The 26,401-nt window shown below is 40.5% G+C and overlaps 1 protein-coding gene across 1 annotated transcript; it reads right to left on the bottom strand.

Annotated features, from left to right (window-relative positions):
- Positions 1-8,264: 8,264 nt before the first annotated feature.
- On the bottom strand, positions 8,265-25,462 carry CHST9 (carbohydrate sulfotransferase 9). The gene is made up of 2 exons (XM_050317928.1): positions 25,438-25,462; positions 8,265-9,362 (listed from the first exon to the last, which is right to left on the bottom strand). The coding sequence occupies exon 2, from the start codon at positions 9,336-9,338 to the stop codon at positions 8,265-8,267; it is 1,074 nt and encodes a 357-aa protein (XP_050173885.1). The 5' UTR covers positions 9,339-9,362; positions 25,438-25,462.
- Positions 25,463-26,401: the final 939 nt, after the last annotated feature.

Below are 26,401 nucleotides of genomic sequence, written 5' to 3'. Positions count from 1 at the left end.
GTGAGTAGACCTTGTTTTCCTTTGGTAAATTGCAATAAATTAATGAAGTGCCTGGTGCCTAGGGGTCAGGAGGCACAGAAAGCAAAACTGAAAATGCTAGAAAGAATCTCCAAAAATGTCCCAAAATATTCCCTCTCCATGTCTTGCTCAGAAAGGTTTGGCAAAGTAGTCTCTGCTGCTTCCAGTTCAGGGATATCTTTTACACTAAAAAACTGTTAGGCATGGTTTCCTAAGAACTGGGTTCTTCATCAACACTTAGGAGTGTCTCTTAGGTCCATCTTGCTTTTCAAACGTGGCCTTTGCAGCTCCTAGAGATCTGCCTGGTAGCAGCAATGGCCCAGCCCACCTAAAAAGTTTTGCCTGCTTTCTCCAGCTTAAGCTGGAAATTTCAATCTTAGCATCACTTTCAAATAAAGCAAGACAGAAAAAAAATTATAAGCCATATTCTGCTTGGTAAGAGTGCTTCCATTAGGGTAGTTTTTGTACACAGAGGCAGTGCATTGCCCTTACCCCACTGCAGCCTTTAAGCTGGACACAGCCAAAAAGATGCAGGGAGAAACAGGAGCCTTACTGGCAGCAAGTCTGAGTCACAGAAAAATTTTAGCTTTGGTTCTGTGTATTCCTTTTCCCTAACATTCAAGAGGACCTGCAGGGATCATGAGGATTTTGAGAAACGTCATCCTCCCTGGGAGCTGAGCTTTTGCTCTGCTGCAGTCTTAGGGTACTTTGATCAGAGATACAATAGCAAAGCAGCGATTTATTATTGTTCATTGTCACCTCCAGCCACAATTAACATTTTCCCTTCTCATTAGAGGTTTTCTCTCTGTCCCTTTTCTGTTTTACTGTGGTTTTTTTTTTTTTTTTGTGTGTTCGTGATTCTTTTGTTGTTGTTTTCTGTGGTTTTTTAATTATTGTTTGTGTGTGTGGGTTTTTTTAAATTTATTTTTTATTTTAAGGGAATGACAGAAGTCATAGCAAAGGTGACAGCTTGTGTCTGTGGCTTCAAGTGCACTATAGGGGGTAACACGATAACTTCTTTGAAGGTAGACAGATGCTGCAAACCCTTGCCTCTTTCCTCCTCCACCAAGTGCCCCACCAGGAAACCTCCTCCCAAAACCTGTAGCTGCACCCATGACCAGAAGCAGGCACAGGTGGACAAACTGCAGACCCATAGACTTGGCAGCATCCTGTCCCAGATAATCTAAAGAAGCAAAAAAAAACCCCTGTGCCAGAGGAAGACTTGCAGTTGCTGTAAGTAGTTTACATTAATTTGGAATAACATCATGGTTTTTCAACATGCTAATAGAATGTTTACGTGCCTATATCTTAATAAACATTAAGAACTTTAAAGTCAAATGTGGGACTTAAGCTGAGTAGCTCCCACTATCATTGTTGCAAAGCCTTTGGCTGGGTATTATAAGGTTGATATATATATATATATATATATATATATGTATATACACTCTGTGTGTGCATGTGCATTTATAAAATGTGCATGCATTTACACTGCATTTGTGCAAGTTTGTAGGCAGGAAATTGCTATGTAGTTGAACTCAGCTTTCTGAACAGACGTTGTTTCTCAGATGAACTGTAACTTATTATCACCCCTAAAACTTAAAAATCTGTCTGTGTGTGTCTGCTTTTATCAAGAATGAGATAATTCAATATGCAGGTCTTGAAATGCCCAAGTTAATCTGCTCTGCTCCTACACCTTATGTCTCAGAATGCTGTTTCTTGAATGCAAATTATACAGGACACTTCAAATCTACAAATCTTGGGAAATGAGCAGTATCGTGAGCTTTTGTGGAAACTTTGGTTTCTGGAAGGAATTTGAGAGAAAAAAACAAACCCTGAGATAGAAGGAATTTCTACATGACAAGGTCAAGACAAATATGTGTGCACAGATGGTGGCTGACAGTACCATACTCTCAGGCAGGCTTATTAGTGCAGCCTCAGTGCTATGATAACATAGATGTGCTGGACTGGAGGTGGCTTAAACTTGACAGCTGAGAGCAAACAAACAATTGGTCTCACCAGCTTGTGCTGACATACTTAAAAAAGGGAGGGAAATTGTATGTGAGGAGACAGAGGAAAGGAAGCAACAATTACGTATACTAAAAAAAAAAAAAAAGTTATGGTCATGGCCTTAAGATTTTCTCTTTCCTTTTGTAAGGACTCTTTCCCCTCTCTCACAGTTGATAATCATATTGTTTTCTGAAGACAAAAAGAAGAAAGCAACATAGTCTGTCTCAATGTCATCTCCACGTTATTAGCAGCCTCCATAGAGCCATAGAAAAAGTGGCTGTATTAGTAGGAGATAAATCCTGAAATATTCTAGCAGCCAGGTAAACTGTGGCCTGTCACAAGGGGTGGCAGGACCTCAGAAAGGGGTGGAGGAACATGGCCCTAGGTACTGGGTTGTACAGCTCTGGTGTTTAGGAGAAGACAGTATATCTGATTGGGATCCACTGCTTCTGCAGAACTCTCTAGTTAAGCATGACTTTCTTTACAGCTACTGCACCAAAACCAAAATAGCTTCTCTTTTATTTGGGCTCAGAGTAAAATGCGACAGCAAGATTCTCACCCTGTCTCTGTCTGCTTTCCTCTGTACCAGAGGAACCGGAGGGACACTTGCCCCTGGTCAGACAACCTGGCACTGGTTTTATGCTGAGGCAGTGCCTGGATAGGCTTGACAGATGCACAGTCTTTTGAAACAGAGCTTGCATTCTTAAGCCTGCCAATTGCCTGGAACAGAGCAGAATGATGTGTTTCTCAGCTGGAGCAAAGCTGGGAAGTCCCCAGCTTCCTCCAAGCTATTGGAAGTAAAACATAAAGAAAGTTCATGAATATCCTAGGAGTTAAATTCCATACCAGTACCTAATTCTAACCACAGCTCTTTATCCACATAGTTCAATGATTTTAGGAGAAGGCACATGGTATAACTTCCTTCCATTTACAGGACCTCTTTACCAATGGGGACACCAAGGCACAGAGAATTTCATGTTTGTCCAACAAGTCTATGAAGTTACAGAACTTGGAGGAAGATCCAGGTCTTTGAAATCCAAGTCTGTCACTCCAGCCACAAGCAGAGCTACATCTGAAATAGAAGAAACATGTGGGACTCACTGCAATTAGCTACAGTTCAGAGCTCAACTGTTCAGAGCTCAGTTGTTCTCCCACAAAACAGATATTTTGATTAATACCAAATAATCTAAGGTGTTCTCATTAAACTAAATAATATGACTGTTTCCTGCATCCACCCACCTGGACACATTTCAGAAGGCAAAGCAATCCCAGGCAACTGGGGATATGAACAGATGTCCTTTGCTAAGTCAGACAGTTCCACCTCCCGGTACTTTATGTACCTGCCCTGCCCTCTGAACTGTATATGAATTGGTTGATACAGGACAGGTGCATCCATAATTCCAATGAAGTATAATTTATGGTCTGATTTCAGACTTTAGGTTCTGAGAGCGAATTAGTTTTGAAGGCATCACAGGAGGTTATAAAGCTGATAAACTGGTTTTAGAACTACAGTTAAAAAGACTTATCTGATGTATTGTTAGCCTGAAGGCACATACAACAAAGACTTTTATACATAACCCGCGTATACAATACAAAGCTCTAGTAAAATATTTTCCTTTCAAAGTGCAAAGTGTCATATTGCAATTTTCATTTAAATTTAAACTACATCTAAAATTAAAGTGGTGATCTCCAATGACACATCACAAAGATAGAACAGCCTGAGGCAGGAGTAGCTCCAATAAATTTGGCCTTCTGGGGGAGTTCCACCAGAGGACATTTCAAGAGTATGTGTCGTGTTTGATTGCACTGTGGCTGCACACCTCTGACTTCACAAGCAACAGTTCACCAGCAGTTTTAGAAGAGATGGGTAAAATGTCTGTGTCTGAGCTTTGTAAGCCAAATCCTACCCAAAAAAAGAAGCTGCCTAATGTTGACAAGTGTATCAGAATTTGAGAATGCACACCTATGCACTTTAATTTAATTTATCGCTATTTAATTTACTAATTATTTTAAACCCTTATTATTAAATAAAACAATTCGGTTTTATTTAATACCATTTCATTTTAGAAGGAAGGCAGATATGGAACGTTAGTTTCCAAAAGTCACGTTTAAATTTTAGGAGGAAAGCACGTCTGTCTGGTGTTTAGAAGAGAAACATGAACCAAGAGAGCACTCTCCTGCTACTCCAGTCCTCCCACAGACTTGCTCTAATGCCTTTACAGCACATCTGACTTGCTCTGACAACCGACCTGCATTAGAGAAGTGCTCAGAGATCTTCAGATGAAGAAATATTCATAACTAAAAAGCATTTACTGTAATGAAGCCCCTTAAAAGAGGCTCTGCACACTGCAATTGATCTCTAGTGTAAATGCAATTGCACCGAATGTTATGGAGTGTATTTTCATTCCTCTTCTGCATACGTTCAATATAATTTTCTGAATAAAACAAACATCTGTGCACAGTTGTGAAGATGGGATTTTATACCAATTGTAGCAAATGACCTTCAGTTTCTGGCTTTGCTTAGCATTCTTACAAAATATAAAAAAAGTTACAACCCAACCTCACACTCTGACCTTTTAAAATTTACTTTTAAAAATAGAGGTTATCTTTTATGCTGCAAATTATGCCTTTATCTCTTATAATCCCATAAGTCAGATATCACAGTCCCACTTCAATTATGCTAAACTCTTATGTTAATTTTAAATCATGTAACTTAATTCCTGGCAAAGCAGGCTGGTGATTTTCAAAATGTGGTTAATGAGGCAAAGTACAATCTAGATTCTGCTACCGAGATCATCTGAATCCCTTAGGTCACTGAAGATGACTATGGAGAGGCTCTTCCTTTACAAACGTCTGGGTTAGATTTTCAAAAAATGAATTTTTAAGTGCAGTTAGGGGCTATGAAATTTGAAGTTGAGCATACAAAGAAGTTAAATTACTTTCACTAGAGCCGTAGAACAACAGTGCAGCTATGTGCTTCTGTGCACATACATGCTTTAAAGGCCTTAACTAGTGTCCTCCCCTGTTAAATCACAAATGCAAACCATACCAGATTTTCAAGATGACAGTCTGGGGACCTGATGTTCATGTCCAGGCATGCATGCAAATCAATGTCATTTTCCCTCTCATTTGCAGAAACCAAACATTTGCTAATAATTTCTTTCAACCCTCTCCTTGACTCAAACAATAGCTTTATCTAAGACCAGTTAGTAGATAAAATCCTATGAGACTGTATGGCTTTTTCAATGTAATTACACCTTCACCTCCCAAGTCTCTGGCATTCTCTGATCAGATAGGCTGAAAGTTTGTCACTAAAGCATGCTTAATGTGAACCTTAAGTTCTTCAGAGACTTTGCCATTTACTAGTATTTATTTCTCTGATTTAAATTATTCATACAAAATTCATATATAGATTGGCTTCCATTCTTTATTAGCATATTAAAATTTTTTCCTCATTTGTTTTTGAAAATATTAGTACACAAGTCATTTTTTTTTGTCTGCAAATTATCAATTAATTTACACACATCCACAACAGACAAGTCAAAGCAAATATATAGACATCCAAAGATTGGTGTACATTTAGTTTTTATTTAATCACTTCAATGGCCTTTCTATAAGGCAAGAAAGATTCACTCAGGATTTAAGGCTGAATTCAATACTTACAAGAGCAGAGAATCTAGAGGTCAAAGCAAGGTCAAATCCAAGTGAAAACCAAGGCATTTTTTTCCATGAGTTAGGAGGTTGGATGTTACAAAATCAAAACTGTCAGGAGGTTCTCTTTAATGTCCTTAATGCATAGTCTCACTTGAGAGCAGCAGTCATGAAAGTGCATGGCTAAGTTAAATATAAAATAAATCCTGCTGGGTAAAGACACGTGGGAACTTATTAGGAGCCATTAACCAGCACGGTGCACAACACTGGAGTGGCAGTGTACTGGTGTCCAGCACGACATCAGCTGTAAGGAACCACCTCTCCAGCATGGTGCCCCCATGGTGTGGCTGGAACAGAAAAATGTGAGGGCATTCTTGCCAGGAGAGGCTGGAGTCAAACACAATCTTGTTTTTAAAGGGGGAGATTTAGGGATGCATACTACTGAGGGAAAGCATGAATTGGGGCAGTCCAATTGTCAGATATCCACTCCCAGACACTTCTGCTGTTAACACCTGTAGGTCCATCCAGGCACAGCAAGAGCTCACACAAGCAACAGAGTGTGTATTTACCTGTCCAAGGCATCCTTGCAACTTATTGGTACTGAACATCTGCATCTCCTTCATGGTGATGACACATACCACACTGCAACACCTCATGGTGATGAAGGATTTTTCCTTCTCCTCTTTGCTCTATAGTCCCAGGGAACGGGCTGGTTTCAGCTATGGGTGCTGCTAGTCACAAATAGCATCACCTTCAACTTTATCCCTTGGAGTGGCTTGTCCTGCCACAAGGAGAGACATGCAGAGCCTGCTCAATTACACAATGGCACCAAAGAGACTGGAGGTGGCTTTCTTCTGAGGAGGAGGAGAAAATTGAAGGAGAAACAAGCAGCAAGGGTACATAGGAAATGGTCTGCCCTTTCAGCAGGGACCCACAATTACTCCTGTGGAAGGACTGAAGCTGTACACTTGCCAGAGATAAAGGAAAAGACTGCAATAATTGCACTAGTTGTGACCAGTTGTTGGGAACAGAGGACATTTTACTTGCATCACTTTCCCATCAGGCTGTTTCCGTATTCTACAACCTGCTATATCAAGACACAGGAGGCTTTGATGACCCAAACCACACCAGAAAGCAAAGAACAGGTGACATCTTTATTGCAGAAGGGCATAGAGATTTTTCCTACCCATTTTAGGCACACGGTCCAGTGGTAGACTTAGTAGTGTTAGGTTAATGGTTGATGATCTTAGAAGTCTTTTTCAATGATTTCATGATCCTATGATTTTTCAGAGATTTCTCCTCCTCCTGGGACTCCCTGGCAACCCATCCTGCAATGCATGTGTCAGGAACAACTGCATGCATTGGTTAGGCAGCACTTAAAGGAAGGAGAGGAAAGGGGAGTATAGAAGGTACCTTTTCCTTTTATAACCAGGACTCTGGTAAGTGTGTGAGACTGTGGACAAACCTGCCTCTAGGACAAATCACCAATACACATTCCACCACATGTAACTGAAGCATCCACCCCACTCCTGGGTTTTGCTGGCTTCTGACAAGGGAGGCAGGACAGCAAAACACAACTGCCTTCAGGAAGCTCTGAAGGAAGAACTAGTTTATGGGCTTGGGAGGCAATGGGCATACACACCTTGTGTGTTACAAATTGCTGGGAGGAGGGCTGATGATTGGACCCTGGCAGACCAAGAATGGTCACAGCATTTGCACTGAAGTTTCTTCTCAGTACAGACCTTAGAGTGTCCCATAGCTGCCACACTAAAACTTTGCTCTATCACCAAAAATGAAGACTACATTGAGTATTGGGACCGCAGTATCCATACATCTTATGTAATGATGTAAGTTAAAATCTTAATTTTAATGAATGCAGCTGCCCTCTGAAAGGAGAGAAAATATTCACTATCTCTCATATTTGTCAACTCCAGTGCATGAATCAAAATGGAGTAGTGGACTGGCACTTCACAGGCTTACCCAAATTTATTCTGCTTTTCAGCTGAGCTGTTGTGTTATTTGAAGCTTGATGCATTTGTATTCAAGCGCATCCTTCAATAAAAAAAAAATCAGGTCTAAAAATGGCTACAGTTTAACGATAATCAAACAACCAAGCCTTGCAACTGAGGATGCTGCAAACATTTTAGAAAATTAGCCAATCCTTCTTTATTAATAACTGACAGAAAGTAAAAATACATTCAAAAGTTGTTTCAAAAACAATTTCTAAAGGGGACGCACCAAAAAAGAATTATGCTACTCTGAATGTTTTCTTCTTAAAACATTAAAAGAACATTAGGTAAGATAATGCGACAGCTGGCTGAGCCACCGCTCCCATAGTATAATCCACAATCATAAAAGCAGCTTTTTTAGGCATTTTAGTGCAATTTATGCTGTTAACAGGTCTTCTTTTCTGTGCATTCTCCTATAATTTAATGCCAACTAATATCACTCTAGCTTATAAAATCCCCACTAAGTCAAGAAAACTCCACTTAGCAGTAACTTTGTTTCCTTTCAGGGCTAATATCAAAGTAGTTGTTTTGAATCCCAAAATGATAAATATCTAATAGAAACCTGAAGCTACTGTAGTGCTATACAATTGGTGATGTATAATTGAACATTAAGTAATCCAGGTAATAGAAGTCGTAGGTCAGCTGTCTCTCCTCCTTAGACAATTCCTTTAAGTATTGCCTCACTACTTCTGCACTTGTTCTCTCATCAGAGGAATGTCTGTCTTTGAATTTAGGGAACTTCAGATTGGTGGGAGCACCTACCAGCTGCAAAAAGTAATTGGCATCTTCTTCCAGGGTTTCAAACTTTCCTATAAAATCATAGTTGATGAGGCAGGGGTAGCAGAGCTTACTGACTTGCTCCCAATGAATGTCCATTCCTACTGGTCGATGGGGATCTAACAAATACTGGATGAACTCCTTGAACTTAACTCCCGAACCTGTTTTCAGAGCCTCTTCATCTGCATTATGTCTATACTTCTTAATGATTGCCCTCCCAAACACTGGGTGGTAGTAGCTGTTTGGATGTTCAAACTTATCCCTGAAGGCAGATACCAGTCTTTCCATAGGATCACGTACAAATATAAACTTGGTGTACATGTTCAAGCGTGTGTATATCCCTTTTAGGTCATAACTGTCCAGTTTCCTTAGGTGCTTTCCATAGTGGACATCATCATGGGAAATGTTGTGTGGTGAAGTGGCGAGTCCATTGAGCACCATGAGGACTCTTTTCCAGTTGGAACATCCTGCTTTCGGCACTTCACAGTACAGGACTTTGTGCCTGTCCTCCACGTAAATTCTCGACACCAGGTGCACCAGGTGGGTTTGCAGCTTCTTTCTGCTGTTGTACTTCTTACAGAAGTCATGCAGGAATGACCTGCGCTTTTCCTGGGTGCTATCTGCATCCTTCCACTTGTTACCCTTGACTAACGTCTTGTTCAGTGGGTGCAGTGCAGGGGGTAAATACACTCCTCTGAACCAGCTGAGAGGTGACTCGCTTGTCTTCTGCTGGTCAGGCAGTTGGCTCACCAAGGAAGCAGCTACCACACTGAAAGGGTCAGCCTTGCCCTGCCAGTGCCTGCTGCTTGAGACAGCCATCTCACGTTTACTGAGGCCCACAGGAGCGCTTCTGCTCCGCACTGCTTCCCTTGGCATCCCCGGAGGCTGGAGTGTGAAATCCTGCAATCATGGAAAGGAGCAGAGCTTAGAGTGCAGTGACAGCCCAGCCCATTCATGTTGCAACAGCAGCAAGGTGGGTTGTGCTCACAGCCAAGCCACATATGGTACTAAAAAGTCTCTTCTGAAGCACTTGATCAACACACCTAATTCAGGAACTAGCTGGGCTAAATTACTGACATACACACTTCTGAAGCTTACCTGTCAGCACACAGTAGGTCTTCCTACAAAAATAAATAGCTGGAGTCACACGTTTTAAGAAATCAAAAATGATTCACACAGGGAGGCAGATAGTCCTAGTAGGGGTGGCCAGGTGCTTTTCTCTACTGAACACATTTTCCCCCATGACAGCACTGTTTGAGGTGCGTGACTTCTCTGGAGTGTGCTGGCACAATCATAGTAACAGGTGCTGGATCTACTCCCACCACTGTGATTTGGAGCAGCCCTTGTTCCCCAGTGGTGGGAGGGGATGAACCTAGGGCCCCTAAACAGCTGACATTGGATTTGAGCATGATGTAGTGACAGACAAAATCCTCCCTCCAAAAATGTCCTACATATAGATGATAGAAGGGGGATGCATTGGACTATATGTGCATACAGATGTCTGCAATGCAGATGCCTGTATCTGTGCCAGCTGCTTTCACAGCTGATAAGGAAAAATAGGTGCCTTTAGAGTCTATTCCACTTGGTTTATTTAAACATCAACATTAATGACACCACCTAAGTAAACATCAACTAGTGACTCCACAAAGAATGTCAAAAGAAGAGACTTTCCTCCCAAACAACTCTTTCAATGTCTCCAGCCACTGTGCAATCCACAAACCACAGGAACAGCAAAGCTTGCATCTGTGTTTTGCCATCAAATTCTTGTATCATGCAAGCTGACTGAAGAGTTTCTTGCAGTTTGGGTATTATTGCTTGCTCATTCCCAAGTGGATTCTCATATGTCTACAAAAGCTTGCAGATTTTTTTCTCCCATCAGTGGGCAAGCCTGCTCTATTGGGACACTTACACAGCTGCTTATTTTCATTACACATCCAGAGAAGGAGGATGCCAGTCAACAGGTTTTAAAACATCCTGTTGCAAATCCCAGATAGCTAAATGGTTAGATGGACAGACATGCAGAGACTGCTTGACTGCTTTCATAAGTCTAACTTTTTTTGAAATCTACATAAAAAGGCTTTTATGCTATAAACGAATTAAACGTTCACTGGAAAGTTGATTTGTGGACTGGCAGATCATATGTGTGGATTTGGGGGGATGTGACAGCTCATAGGCTGATTCAAATAAGGCTGTTAAAAATTCAGAGGAATAATGTAAGAAATGATGATGATGAATGGAAAACAATTCAAGTTCCAGTTTTTAAAATAAAGCCTATGAAAAAACAAGCAGTTCCAAGGCAAGTTAGCCTATCTTACAGTGTAATAATTTCCCACTACAAAAATAAGCCCAGGGGATCAGGCTTTTCTGTACTGCTTCAAGTCACTGACAGGAAGGTCTTTCCTTGCACTGAATTGCCTAAAATTATTTTTTACTGGTGAAAACAAATAAAAGAAGAGTGCATGCAGTTCTTGTACATCTGTGAGAGAGGGCACGTTGGTGTTTTTAGAGATGCAAAAGGCTACTTGAATTCATTTGATTTGACATGGTCAGATTTTCCGTTTTTGTTGTTGTTGATGTTGTTGTTGTTGTTTGGTTTGGGTTTTTGTTTGTTTTGGGTTTTTTTTGTTTGTTTTTGTTTAATTTCTGCCTAATACTATATTCTTTAAAACAAATGAAGCACATGTATCTGGAGATTTATCCCTTCTGCTCTAGGATGGAAATAATTCAGGAGCTTAGTTAGTGTGTAACAGCAGAAGGCAATACTACTAGTAAACCAGGATACGATTATGAGCCTAATGGGAATTTCAGCATCACAGTGAATGGTAAAGTGCCATTGTTACAAGTGTAACTGCAAAATACAGACTTTAAATAAATTAAATGTTTTTACCTTAAAAGGTGAAATGGAAAGTATGGGACACACAGAAACCAACCCTACAATACAAGGCTCAGCAGAAGTAGGAATAAAACGATAACAATGCTAAAGTAACTAAAGGTTGTAAATTCATCAGTGCAGCTCTGGGGAACTGAAAATTTAGAAAACAGTCTCCAGTAATATATGACTGTACTGGTGTTCCCCAATGCAGGGAAAACTCAAAAGAGGGCACTACATGATGACTTCCTGTGGTATGTCATCTGAATTTAGTAGTCTATTTCAGAACGTATTTCAATGCAAAGAAACCTAAACCATTTGAATTTCAAACTAAAGCCACTAAAATGAAATCCCATACTTCAGAGGAAACTTCAGCCCTCTGAATTCAGCCTACAATCCTGAACTAGTGGGAGATGCCCTAGTTCCACCAGGACAGGAGGGAAAAACACATGTGCATGGTTGTGGTTTTATTCCATTTCAAACAGTCTATCTCGGACCTAGGATCAACCTCAGGGGATAACCCAAGAGAGTACCGGAGGAGGATTGCATTTTAGTTGCAGAAACTGTAAGTGCAGCTGTAGGAATCCCTACTAAAAGATTTTTCATGGGATTAAAGACTTCAGAGAAGGATGGACAGAACTATTCAGAGAAATCTCAGTTAACACCCTAGAGGAACAATACAGGCACAGAAGAAGTCACTTGAAAGGGGCTCCATTCTAGTGAGATGAGGCAAAAAAAAAAAAAAGAATTTATTAGGGAAAAAAACTCCAAACAAACAGAAATAATAATTTTAAAAAATACCTAGGGGAAAACAATGGCGCAGGAAGTTTTGAGGACCAAAAAATTATCTAAATATGTAAAATACTATTAGTTGCTTCCCCTTTCCATTTACCCTTCTCTTTGAGACACATATTCCATAGTGAATACAACACCATACAGCTAGTCCTTGCAGTAAATGCTGGTTATAACTTTCTCTATCTAAGAATGGGAATGGATAATGGATAGTGATATTTTCCAAAGGCATAGGTACATTGCCGTGGAAGTTTTCCAACTCAAAAAAGAAGAGATCAAACCTTCCTACACACTTGCCTGAGCAGCTAGGTTAGTACCTAATAAAAGTGAGATGAATGAAGAGATGAATGAAGCTTGATTTTTGATGAGAAATGTTTAACTAGAAAGTTTCTTAGGAAACCAACAGGAACTATTTAATAGAATGGTGCCAACATTCTCTAAGCAAAACTACCTGACAGTCTGACACTTATGTGCATGAGAGATCTGAAAGCCATATGCTCTGAAAGGATTTTAATTTTTCCTGACACTAGTCTTACACAAAGTGAGGTCTCTTCTTTGCCTTCCTCTTTGTGCCAGCGATTTTTCAATGCCCATTTTATGACTCTTTAAAGATCTGAACATCTCCATGTTATATTGATTTTTGTTTTCACAGCAGGAACAGGTAAACAAGAAATTTGCAAAAGTAATAAACACTTTAAAAAAATATTTGTCTACTATATCTGGATTCCTAACAGTCCATCTCACATGCTGCTGAGCACTGTTGCTCTGGAAAATGTCAGAACATACACCAACAACAGGCAGCATGCAGGTAATATCAGACACTGACTCTCAATCCAGATCTTTCCCTGCAAACAGTCCTTAATAAACTGTTTGAGCCAAGTATCCAAGGATAGGGATGTCCATTTATGGGTTTCCAAAGAGCTGCTAAGTTTGGGAACCAGCTGCCTGGCATGGGAGATGAACTTCATCTTGGAGATACCTTGGATAGATTCAAGGCTGTCCTTGAGACATGCTGGCAACCAATGCAGCAGGTTGTGTACATTTATCTGAGAATTAAAATCCAATGAGGGGTTGCCCTTTGCAGTAATTGTGCAGAGAGCCATGTCCTCTGTTTGCATTAATACACTTGAAAGGAAGTGAAGAAAAGGCCATGAGTCTAATTCAGGAGAGGAGGCACTCTGTCTCACTTTAGGTAGGTATGAACTGAAGACAGATTTAAAAATTAGTTTAAATACAAGAAAAAAAATTAATTTAAAAGTGTGTTAGTGTGGTGTTTGGCTGCCAGCAGGCAACTACGTAAAGCTGTTGAAACAAAAGCCATTTTTGAGTCATTAATTGGGTTCATATATTTTCTTTTTTTTGACATTTTTTATTGCTGGAGATTCCCTACTCCTCCCTATCCACAGAAAGATTTCTCTTCTCTGTAAAAATAAGTAGCCAATACCTTGTTTTATACACATTGAAGTTGTCCTTTCCTTTAATACCTTCACAAGCCACTGGGGTAGAAGAGATTGACTACTGCCAAGAATGGTTAAGACTCATCCAATTATGCTTTGTGGTGATTTTACAATGCATGGGTGGGATCTCATCTAGGCAGTTTGTAATTAGAGCAACTCACCATGCACAAAGATAATGATGTATTGGAAAGGTTGATATTCCAGGGCTGATTTACAAAGATTTAATGGCCTGAAGTGCAGGCAGTGTTGTGTTTCCTAAATGCTTTAGTACTGGATATTCATTTTTGCTAACAAGAATAATAAAATGAAGTAAGCTTAACAGAAAATGTAGCACAAGGAATAGTGGAGGGAATAAATATTCTGTTTTCTAATGTTTTTCTCTGCTGCCAAATAACTACACTGTAAGTATTCATAAGTATTAGTAATGTATGATTTGGTCCTCAGCATCTAGCTACTACATCTTCTCTCCTAAAACACCCTTCATGAAATAGTCCTCTAAGATGCTGCTTAAGAACAACTGCATGAGCTACCTAGGAAGCCTGCTGTGCTCTGCTTTTTACTGTGGCTTGAGCTTGATTGCTGCAGGTTTGAGTGCCCTGAGGACTCTCTCAGTTAAAAGGAGAGATTATCTTTTACCATCTTTTGTGATAGAAGACTACTTGCAAAGCATAATTCAGAATGGCCATACTCTACTACTACTACACTACCTGAGCTAGCATGTAAATATGATCAGAACTCTCTCATATTGTAGCAGTTGTTTAGTGCAATGTTGGTGATTTAAAAACCCCCCTACAGGATCTGCCAAAGGAGAGGCTATCCAAGCTGACCACAAGTGACAGAAAATATTTACTGATGAGGTACTTCACCTTCTGTGCAGTGGAGATATACCTCTTGATTCATCACTTGTGCTTAAAACAGCTAGTTTAGAGATAGGCACCACTAACCCCTCACCTCCCGGTGGAGTCATGAATTTTTGCCTTATCTAATTTATTCAAGGCATATCACTAATGCTACATTCCTCACAAGCCAGAGATGACACATGTATTCCTTGTGATCACTGCAAGTTTAGCAGAGTAGTTCTGTCAGAGATACCTAGTGACTCATACACCAATTCCATTATGGAAGCAGAAGAATGAAACAACTGTGATTTGAACTTTCATTGTTCTTTCTGCCCTTTGAAGTTCTCAAAAATGCACGAAATAGCAACAAGCTTATCTTTTCTCTGGGTTAAGATCTAGGAATATTGTATGTAGAGCCATCAGTCCTAACAGGCAAGACCTTATTGTAACAGGTACATTATTTTCTATGAGATATATATCTCCAAAACACATGTACTTGTACCAAACATCTCTAGGATAATTAAGAAGTTGAGGGTGAAAAAAAAAAAAAAAAAAAAAAGAACATACAAGGTACTCAGAACTTCCTGCAGATGCTAAGAGGCAAACTTCATAGTTTGTAGCTAAATTACAATTAGTTTCAAAGGAGGTGAACTCTGAGCTAGACACAAATGAGAATAGCTGATCATAGTAAGAAAAGAAAATACTGCAGGTAGATTTTAATTAACAGATACCAGTAAATTTAAAAACTGCTTTTCAAAACACAACTTTGTGAATCAGTGACTACTGTCCCTTGAATTTGTTAGCAGAAAGTTCAGCATCTCATTGCAGGGTGACTTGGAGTTATGGCAAAGACACTGACCAAACTAGTAAAGAAGCAAAGAGATTTTTTTCTTTTTATATGGTGTGGCCAAGTGTGAGCTGGTTTGGAAAAATTTGAAAGGAGAGCCCCAATCCAGAAATGGTTTTGGAGAACACCACGTGTGCACAGGCAGCGGGGAAAGTGGAGAGGCCCAATGGGATAAGATAAACAGTAACACTGTCATGAGTATAGTAGTAGTGCCTTCCCCATTTAATAAGGAGACAGGAGGAACCCATTTGTCTTTGACTGAGACCCTCACAGATACCTGACTCTTGGCTTTGCACAGAGCTCCCCTCATTTCCCTGCCCTGTCTTCCTCTACAGAAGCACAAGGTCACTCATGCTAATGAAGCAAGACAGTCTGCACGAGCCACTTCGACAGAGCTGATTCACATGGTCAGCAACTTGGATGAAGGCACTTAAGCTCTAATTTTACTTGCCAATTCTTGTTCAAATCTGGAATTAACTTCCTCCTGTTTCAGCCCGCACAGTCAAAGAATTTGGTTTCTCCAAATAATGCTCAGAATGGGAAGAGTAAGAAAGATCAAGGCACGGTTAATAGAAAAAGTATCAATAAAAATGCTATTATTATCAGAAACTAACATATAAATTTGCATGACAGATTAAAGATTCACCAAGACAACTGCAATCAAATATTGAAAATAAAAGCAAGCACTCCACTCCCTTATTACAAATAAAGAAATAATTGTCAAGGTCAATTGATGGTAATAATAAATTGGCATCAGGATAATGCAATACCGATGCTGATTCTCTGGCTTTCTGACAACAGTTTTATGGTGGTGGTTCTTTGCACTATAACTTACAGACTTGTGAATAAGCACAGAGCCTCTGCAGCCCAGACACCTTGTGTTTGGACAGAATCTGCAGCCAGTTTGCATGGAGTACTTGTCTCTAGATGTGTAGCTCAGATGCACTGCTAATAAAAGGCAGGTGCACTGCTAATAAATAGCAATTTTCAGATCATAGACCTCTTAACAATTGGTCATGTTTATCCCAACCTCCTTCCTATGCAGTAATACTTGTTTTGGGTATAAGTAAACTGGTGTGTTCAAACTGTTTAATCCTGGGCTCAAGTCCTCCTCTGTGTTAATAAATCAGCCACTGTGGTCAGGGGCCAGAAATCTTCATCATCACTCACTCATATTTCTACACAGAACAATCTCAAAGCAATGCACCTTAAACAATCTGAAATTCAAAATGGACTCAAACTAAGCATGTAATATTCATTTTATGAAAATTACCCTTTCTGGGTTTCCACCACACTGAGATAAAAAGTGCCTGGATTGGATCAGTCCTGCCAACACTGGGGCACACCTGTACCCACAGAAGAACAGGCCAATGAGGCTCAACCACCTCCTCTGGGAAGTGATGAATCAGCAAAGGTTGTTTCAGATCTGGGCTTGAGTTGAATTTAGGCACTTTGGTTTCCTTCCAAACTTGTGCCCCTGAAATACAATGAAGATACAGCTACTGAAACAGTCCCTAAGATGTTTGTTCTCAGTAGCCAATGGTGGAGCTTGGATGTGCATTAAGATATTTGAAACAAAAATGAGGCAAAGAGCATGTGTTATATGGGGAACCAAGGTGATTCTAAGGCCAGGTTTTGAGTCAGGTACCAAATCCTTTCCTCGATTTCTGCAAACATCAGGTTACAAACAAACTGTTCATCAAGACGTTCTCACAAGCAGAGACATAAGTGGTAGTCTAGTTTTGGAGGAATTTCAATCATGTTTCCTCATTCCCTCTCTCCTTGGCCAGCACTCCCAGTTCCTGCCTGTGCCCAGCTGGCAGCAGTAGGCAGTGTGGTAGCTTAACACCTGCATTCATGCCCTCTCCTGAAATGGATACAGAGCTGGGATACCGGTGACTGCCTTCTCCCCAGCAAGGACAGAATTTCCCCTCTGATGAGCCATCACCCCTCACATCCCTGAGATCATCTCTTATAGCTGTGTCAAAGTTGGTTAAAATTGTCTCTGGCTTCCAGCATTACTGAGAGGGAGATGGTCTGGCAGCATGATTGGACAGATCTCCCTAGGGCACCCTGGACATTTACAACCAAAAGGGCGAAATGTAAAAATCAAGATGATGAAAAACGCTATTCCTTCCCCTCAAAACCCACCACACCCTTTAAGAAAAGAGGCCTGAAATGTAATGCTGTGCTTCTGCAACATGGTAGAATTTCTCACGTTAGTGGCTGTGGTAAGATTCACAGGAATTTTTTTTCGTGGTAAACAGAATCCATTTCTATCTTGTCTGCAGGTAAATACACTTATCTTCCAGCATAAACGAGACGTTGCTCTTTTAGAAATAATAAGAAAAGTTTCAAATGAAACTAGGTTCAGATGAAGAATATTAACATATATTCAAGCATGAAGAATTCAATTTCTCCCAAACTGCTTTGGAAGGGACAATAATATCTCTAGAGGTCTCAAAGCATTTTCCCTTCATTCACAATTAGTATTTAATTCAAATTAAATTACTTTATTGGTAAATAAAAAAGAAATAGAAACACATACTGCACCCTAGGTTGGCAAATATCTCAAATACGTGTTTTCCTACATTTAGACTTTTAAACAAATTCATGCATTCATTTTTAGATAAAAATATTAATAGTCAATAATTGATTGCATTCATAAATTGCTGTGGTGAGAAAATAGGTTGTGAACTGACAAAGGGAATTATCCACTGTGCACTTGGTTCTTAAACTGACTGAAAGGTAGCATACCCTATTTTTGCTGAATGGGGCAAAGTCATGTTTATTGTAGGTAAAAGGAAAAACCCTAGTTTATTCTGCAGTAATTTTTTGTATAGCTATCTGTTTGGTATGTATTAATCTGCAAGTAGTGTCACAGAGATAATTGTGACACCCAAACACTAACGAGTTCAAGCACCATCCCTCCTTGAAGCACAGCAATAATAAGACCATCACTGTGATTAAGGGTAGGTGCACTGGCCAGAGCCAGAGTGCTTGGTTTTATAACTTTGAGGAAGTCCTTTGACCTTCACACTTCATTTTTCCATGTCTGCAAACCTAGGAAGGATAATAATTGCCTAGTCCTGGTGACTGTTGTGATTCCTACTTTCTGATTAACACTGGTAGAAAAACCTTGTCAATTTTGCAGAGCAAGAGGGGACACAGAAATCTAAGAATCAGTATTGCAACTCAACTTCCCAGTCCATGCTGCCCTGCATTCCTAAAATCTCACACCATTTCTTTCAGTACTTCTGTTGAGTGTTCAATCCATTGCATACTCTAACATCTGTGGTTTTTTTCACAAAAAGAATAATTCTTCATAAAATTTAAGATATTTTTATGTTCAGACACAGCATGTATGTTCCTATCTATACAGCCTGAGAAACTGTTTCCTCCACAAGGGACTGAAGAGGTTCTTACATAAAAGTAAGAACCTGCTGTTCTTGTTCAAATAATAGTTCCTCCTATATTTTTTTTCTGAGATTCACCATCTTGGTACTATATATTATGCAGTAAAAAGTGAATGTCTGCTATCTGTTATCTGAACTTGAAGGGGACAGAGGATGGTATCAGAAGGAGACCTTATCAGCTTGGAAGAAAACATTATCTGTAGGGGAAAACTGAACTTTTTTGCCCAACTGATTTTCATATCTTAACATATACCAGATAAAAAAAAAATTAATTTTTAAAAAAGTAACTCCTGCTTACTGATAAACAAAATATGCAGGGGGAGAGGAAGGATCCCACAGTCAACCAGACAGGGCTCTGAGCTGTCTACCTCACGGATATGCATGCAGACAAGTGAATGCCTAGTGGACATGACCAGGTGGCCTGCCTAGCAGATGAGGGAAATGCTGTGGATGTGATCTAGGGGCACTTCAGTAAAGTCTTTGATACTGCCTCCTATAGCATTCTATGTAAAAGCTGTAAGTGCACAGGTTGGACAGGTGTACTCTTTGCTGGGTTAAAAACTGGCTGGATGGGCAGGCCCAGAGCGTGGTGGTGAATGGTACCACATCCAGTTGGCAGCCCTTCATTAGTGGTGTTCCCCAGGGCTCTGCACTGGGGCCAGTCCTACTTTATATCTTTATTGATAATTTGGATGAGGGGATCGACAGCATCCTCCGTAAGTTCATGGACCATACTAGGTTGGGTGGGAGTGTTGTTCTGCTCGAGGGCAGGAAGGCTCTACAGGAGGATCTGGGCAGGCTGGATTGATGAGCCAAGGCCAATGGCACGAGGTCCAATATGAGGTCCAGTAAAGCCAAGTGCTGGGTTCTGCACCCCAAACAGCACTACGGGTTGGGGGTAGAGTGGCTGGAAAGTGGCCCAGCAGAAAAGGACTTGGGGGTGCTGGTCGACAGCAGCTGAACACGACCCAGTAGCATGCCCAGATGTCCAAAAAGGCCAATGGAATCATAGTTTCTGTCAAAAACAGCATGGCCATCAGGACCAGAAAATTGTTCCTCTGTGCTCAGCACTGGTGAGGCCACACCTCAAGTCTGGAGCAAGGAAGATTTCCCATGATGGACGAGGATCATCTTAGGGAATATTTAAACAAACTGGACAGAAACAAGTCCCTGGAATTTGATGGGATGCACCCATGAGTGCTGAGGGAGCTGGAGGATGTCACTGTGATCCTGTTCTTGATTATTTTTGAAAGGTCATAGTGATGGGGAAAGGTTCCTGAGGACTGGAAGAAAGCAAGAGTCACTCCTATCTTCAGGAAGGGTTAGTAGGAGCATCGAAGAAATTACAGTCTGATCAGTACCCTCATTTCCTGGGGGCATGACAGAGCAGGGAACTATTCCTCCTCAGGTGCACATACTTTGATGAACCTTGTGAGGTTTTTGTTTGTCCATTTCTCTGCTCTGTAGAGGTCCCCATGTGGTGTCTCATCTCCTCTCACCAGTTTGGAATCCTCCGACAACTTCCTGAGCGTATACTCCATCCCATTATCCTGGTATGCGATGATGAAGTTAAATGGTACTTGATTAGGCTGTGACCCCCTGGGGCTGTGGGCTGTGACCACTGGTGACTGGCCTCCAGATGGATTTCATGCTGCCCAGATTCATGAAAGGGAGATCAGTGTTTGAGCGGTCTGATAGCCTTGTATGATGAGATGTTTGGCTCAGTGGGTGCGGGCACAGTACTGGAGCTTATTTATCTCAAATTTACTGAGGCTTTTGGCACTGGCTCCCATAACATCCTTATGAAGTACAGGCTAGGTAAGTGTTCAGTGAGTTGGACTGAAAACTGGATGAACTGCTTAGTCTTACACAGTTGTGCATAAAATCCAGCTGGAGGCTGATCACTAGTGCCCCAGAGTCAATGGTCCAAAACTGTCCCACATCTTTATTACTGACATGGATGATGGGACAGAGTGTACCCTCACCAATTCTGCAGGCAATAAAAAATTGGGAGAAGCAGCTGATACACCAGAGGATTGTGCTGCCATTCAGAGGGAACTCAACGAACTTGAGAAATGGGTAAACAGGAACTTCATGAGGTTTGACAAGGTGGAATGCAAAGTCCTGCACCTGGGGAAGAACGATCCCAGGAACCAGTACAAACTGGGGGCTGGACAGCTGGAAAGCAGCTTTGTAGGAAAGGACTTGAGGGTACTGGAGAACAAGCTGACTGTGAGACAGCAGTATGCTCTCATGGCAAAAAAAAGGCCAACAGCCTCCCGGGCTGCCTTAGGCAAAGCAGTTCCAGTAGATCAGGAGAGGTGATCCTTCACCTTTGCTCAGCTCTGGTGAGGCACAGACACATCAGCAGTGATGTGTTCAGTTCTGTCTCCCATGTCTCTCAGTGCAGAAAACATGGACATACTGGAATGAGTTCAGTATATAAATGGACATGGACATAGACATGCTGGAGTGAGTTCACTGGAGGGCCAACAAAGTATTTAAAGGATAGAAACATCTTGACATACAAGCAGGGGCCGAGAGAGCTGGTGTTGTTCAGCCAGGAGAAGGCTTAGAGGGATCTTATAAATGTATATAAATCCCTGATGGGGCGGCTGTAGGGGTGCCAGACTCCTCTCAGTGATGTGGTGTCCAGTGACAGGACAAGAGCCAGTGGGTACTAATTGAAACACAAAGAATTTCATCTAAATATGAGAAAATATTTTTCTACTGTTTGAATATTGAGCACTGGCACAGGTTGACCAGAGGTTGTGGATTCTCCTTTCTTGGAGGTATTCAAAATCCAGCTAGACACAATAGTGAGCAACCTGCTCTAGCTAACTCTGCTTTGAGGAAGGGGGTTAGGCAAGACGATCTCCAGAGAGAGAGGCCATTCAACCTCAACTATTATGCAGCTCTGAAGCACATGAAAGTGAAATAATAGCCCACTAAACAAACTGAATTAAATGCATAAGCTCTCTTGTAGATTTTCAAACTCCTAATTTTAGCCTGACAAAGTAAGTAACACTGAAGAATATGGCCCCAAACTGAGAAAACATAAGCAAGGGACATACATATTAGATAACCTCAATGTACTTGGAAGCAGCATAGTAGACTGAAGTTTTTGTAGCTAGGCCATGTGAAACAATGAAGAGCATAAAGGAGAGTACTGGAGTAAACTAAAGCAGTTCACAAGGGCAACCAAGGAGTTTGGACTGAACTGTGAAGTTTTTGCTCATATTAATGTAGATTTATTATACCACGTGTGTACCTGAAGCACCCTTCAGGTCACACGTCATTCCTCAGTATGGTCTATGCAACAAATTCACATTCTCATTTAACAGTTGTTTGAGTTGTCTTTCGCTTCTTTTTTTGGCACAAGGTGTATATACCGACAGTATCTCAGAGCTGCAGTCACCCCTGGTCCAAGTCTAGCTCTAGTAAGTACATTGCCTCATCATAAACCTTTCTGTGCTGCTGGTTCCCCAATCCCATGTGCAGAAAGGGAAATGCTCCCTGAAACAGATCTTAAAAGACTAAGAGATGGATGTGCCACTGCAAGAGAACCTGCCTTGACAAAGAGCTACTTAGGGACTGAACAGTGGGACAGATATTGTGGAGCCCTCTCACCAGCCTCCTGACTTGACACGCAGCTTCACTGCAGAGCAGACAGGCTCAAGCCTAAGCTCAAACAGAGCTGTGATTTTAACCCAAAAATCTGACTGTGCAAACAACTTCAACTTCTAAACCCAAGTACACATACTCTTGTTAGTCCTTCAGAGATTCAGAGGCACTGGAGAAAACTGTACGAAGAAGTGGACATTAGGACTGCAACACAAACAAATGTGAGTGGTAAGGACGAAACACAAAGCATTGCGCTCAGACACATTTTGTTTGGCGGTCTGCAGTGTATTCTTTTGACAATACTGTACACAGAAACACAAGGTTTCTTCTTGTTTCCTTGCATCTTCTTCAGCAGTAGTTAACAGTAGTTACAGCTAATCAGGCTGTACATTGGTGCCAGGATTTACCCTGAAGTCGCAAAGGTAGTTAAAAACAGATATTGAAAAGCAGAGCACATGCTATTTCTGGTTTACTGCTGGTGTTAGATGACCACTGCTGTTAAAGGAACATGCATATCTATATACCTAAATAAAAAATGTGTTCGAGGAAAACCAGCAAATGCTTTATGATCAAAGAGAACAAAAGTTAGCGAAGGTGATAACTGTAGTGAAAGGTTTCTGGAAGTAGATACTACCTTACTGTTTCATCCATGTTGTGTTTCACTAAACTTCGCTTAGGCTTTAGAAAGAGCTAAGAACCACACGGAAACCATAGTGGTCTTCAAGATGTGAGAGGTTCCAGATATGCACAGACAGCCAGGGGTTTACCCAGTAGATCACTGGGACAGCAGTTTTTCCTTTCCTCATCCCCTCTCTGTTTCACTCAACTCTCAACAAGATATTTCCTGTTATTTGCCCCTTTGCACTCCTGCTCCTCTCAAATTGTAACATCATTCATCTTCTGTGAAGACACTTCTCCCTCACTTAAATTTCTGGCAGCCAATTTAACTCACTGTTGTTGAACCAACTTAAAGGGGACTACAAGATCTTAAGCCAGATGAGTATCTTATCCTGTATAAAAAATTTTAAATTCAGAATTGAAAATAAACAGAGTCCTTCCATGAGAGGTATTCCATAGGATCAGCCCAGTTCAAATCTTTTTACTGAAGTAATGAAAGGACAAATCAAATATGCGGTGCCTCTGCATTTGTGTCCCATATTATAGACTTCAAAAGGAAATTGATTTCTGTTCTGAAACGTTCTTCCATTTCTTGGAAGTTCAAAGGAACTTTATACAGAATGGGACATCACCAGCTTCATTAGAATCCATTTAAATGGGAATGTCCACTATTTGTCCCAAAATCAACCTTTTACAACTTTATTTAGATACATCCTTAGCATATTAAGACAATGAACTATTCCTAAAAAATTAGATGTTCTTAAGTTAACTGCAGAGAGACAAAGCAGGTGAGGAATTCAAGAAGGGCAAGGCAGTGGCATGCAGGAAAAGCCCAAGACTGGATAAACAAAGTACAGCACCTGATCCACCTCTTGAAACTGGGACAAATGTCTTTTTTATCACAATACACTCTTCCTCAGAAAAGGGCAATGGCATCAACAGAGCTGATTTTGTCACAGAGAAAATGTGCAGAATTAGGTCTCCTATCAACAACTCATGACCCTGCCAATGGAGCCTCAAGTTGTGTTTTAAAAATACAAGTGCCCCCCTTTCTGGCCAATAAAGACTCCCAAAAGTGACTTTGGAAGATATTTCGGACTAATTTTAAAATGCAGTTTAGTTTATGAAAGTTAATTATACTTGTTCTAAGACATAAAACCTCAGTCAAACACAGAACTTCCATTAAATTTCAAAATATTTCCACACTCATTTAAAAAAGTGAAGGTTTTCCTTTGCTTATGCAACGCCATATTCTGAGCTAAATATATCTCTCAATCAATCTCTCAAGATAACGAGAAATTTGTAACAACTCTGAGTGTTATTTTGTGTCACAGGACCAGGCTTCCCGTAAGTGTTCAGACCTGCAAGGGCTTACTTTGTGAGGAGTGGTGCCAGCTCAGGTAGCTGAAAGTGATACAGTGACATCTGTGCCATGCTCAGCCAAGGCAAGGGAATTGCTGTTAGACCCAAACCAGGATGCTTTAGGTGGACTAAAGCCCTCACCTGCCTAACTGTCAGGTTGATGGTTCATCTAGGTGATCAGTTCACAGATAGCAGTGATGTATGACACCAGTGCATCGATTTATAGCTTGGAAGGAAGGCTACTGAAGGAAGAGTAACTGCTGGAATACGAATATTTTAATGACGGCTTTTTAAGTGACTTTTCAAATTAAATCTCATGAACAATCCAGATACTCATTTGTATGCCATCTGGATAACAGCATTCAGCAAGAGGACAAGAAGCCAAAAAATGACAAGCAAACTCCCTGCTTCTGCATGAGTCAGGTCCTTTCCATCTGCAAGGACACATAATTGTGGAAAGCAAACTGTGGGTTTTCTCCTCTTTTACTGGTTAGAAATTTTTTTTAAGTTTAATTCCTGTATCCTTTTCCTAATGTTGAAAGGATAAATTAAAATATATAAAGTTATTTTTTTCTCTAAGTAATTACTCCTAACTTACACAGTAATAAAGAGAAGATGGAAAACGCTTCTATCAAGCAGTGTCACAGTTTGGTGCAGCTTCAATGAAAATTCATGGCAGAAATAACCTAAACAACACTGAAATACAATGCTTAGATGTGTTTTTCTGGTATTTTGCATCAATAGTTTTCTGCCTTTTGAAAAGGAATACTAGCAATTAGGAGAAACATTATTTTTGTTTGTTTGGTTGGTTGGTTTTTGTTTGTTTTTGAAATTAAAAAAAAAAGCATAATTCTGTGCTACAATATTTGGTGCCAGTGAACAAGTTATCTCTGGGCTTTGTTCTCATCACCAACATATTGAGAAGTAGATGAAATAAATTGCTTAAATGGCAAATCTTAGGTTTAAATCAAAATTATGGCCACTTTTGTTAATTCAGCATATCTGCAGAGCCAGCCAGAAGTCTGATGCATGCTCCTTAGCACATCTGCATTGTTAATTTTAGCATAGTTCTATGAATTTCTACCTTCTAATTGCTATACCTCTTCTACATGAAAAATTAAGTAACAAAAAGTATGAATGTTTCTAAATACCTGATTAATTATCTGGTGTTGCAGCTTTTTTCAGACTCTGAAAGAGAAAGAAAAGAATTAGTTTGTACATATTTTAATGAAGGTGGTAGTGGACATGCCACAATCAATATACATGCCACAGAACAATAAACAGTGAATTAATCAAAAAAATAATCAAACCTCATAATTAAGAAACAGAATTTAACATGTAGAAATTACTTGAAACTTCAAAATGGAAATCTACCTAAAATAAAAGAAACACAAGCCCCTCTTAATCAAGATATGATAAAAAGACAACTGATAGAGGGTAGCCAATCTTGCTAAGCTGGAACCCCAGAGAAATCACAACATTTAAAGGGGAGGCAACAATTTTCAAATATGTGCTTTGAAGCATCTTAGTGTTGTGAGATGTACTATGTGCTGGAGAAACTGGTAATATTCAGCTCAAGATTTGACCACTGGAAGAGGAAAGCAACTTCTGCTATTACCTTAAAATAAAACTACGTGTCTGTGCCAAGACTGATATTTGGCACCAGCTGGCTCAAGTGAGAAATTCTATCCTGGTAATATCCACAAAGCAGCAAGTTGAGTTATGGTCTTGTTTCCTTGTTCTGGTCTTCTTCTGCAGCATCCTTCAGTGTGCTCCTGGAGATATAATCAGAGCCCAGACAACACACTGCTTTCTACAGCTGTCTGGGACCCTAGCAGCAAGGATACCTCAAAACTATTCTTTCCCTTTTGGCCAATTTTGCCTCATTTACTGTTCCCTTGCACTAGTTGTCAAAAGGGCAGCTGGTATCAATTACCCTCCCTTTGCTACTGGAGACCATCCACACGTATTGGGGAAAGTCAGGAATTTCACACTTGCCTATCCAGCTAGGCTACGTGCACCCAGAGGGTTTTTAAAAATAATAGTGATAGGAGACACGACTTACAACCTGTCAGTATCACTACTAACTGTCAGGGGAGACTGCCTAGCACGGGT

The sequence above is a fragment of the Myiozetetes cayanensis genome, unplaced genomic scaffold, assembly GCF_022539395.1.
Source record: "Myiozetetes cayanensis isolate MyiCay16 unplaced genomic scaffold, myiCay2020 scf1, whole genome shotgun sequence".
Taxonomy (NCBI): domain Eukaryota; kingdom Metazoa; phylum Chordata; class Aves; order Passeriformes; family Tyrannidae; genus Myiozetetes; species Myiozetetes cayanensis.
The sequence above is the reverse complement of the archived record's forward strand: the minus strand, read 5'-3'. Positions and strand labels throughout refer to the sequence as shown.

What these genes read in the sequence shown, in the direction of transcription:
- CHST9 (XM_050317928.1), bottom strand. Translation starts at nt 9,338, where the DNA reads ATGCCAAGGGAAGCAGTGCGGAGCAGAAGCGCTCCTGTGGGCCTCAGT.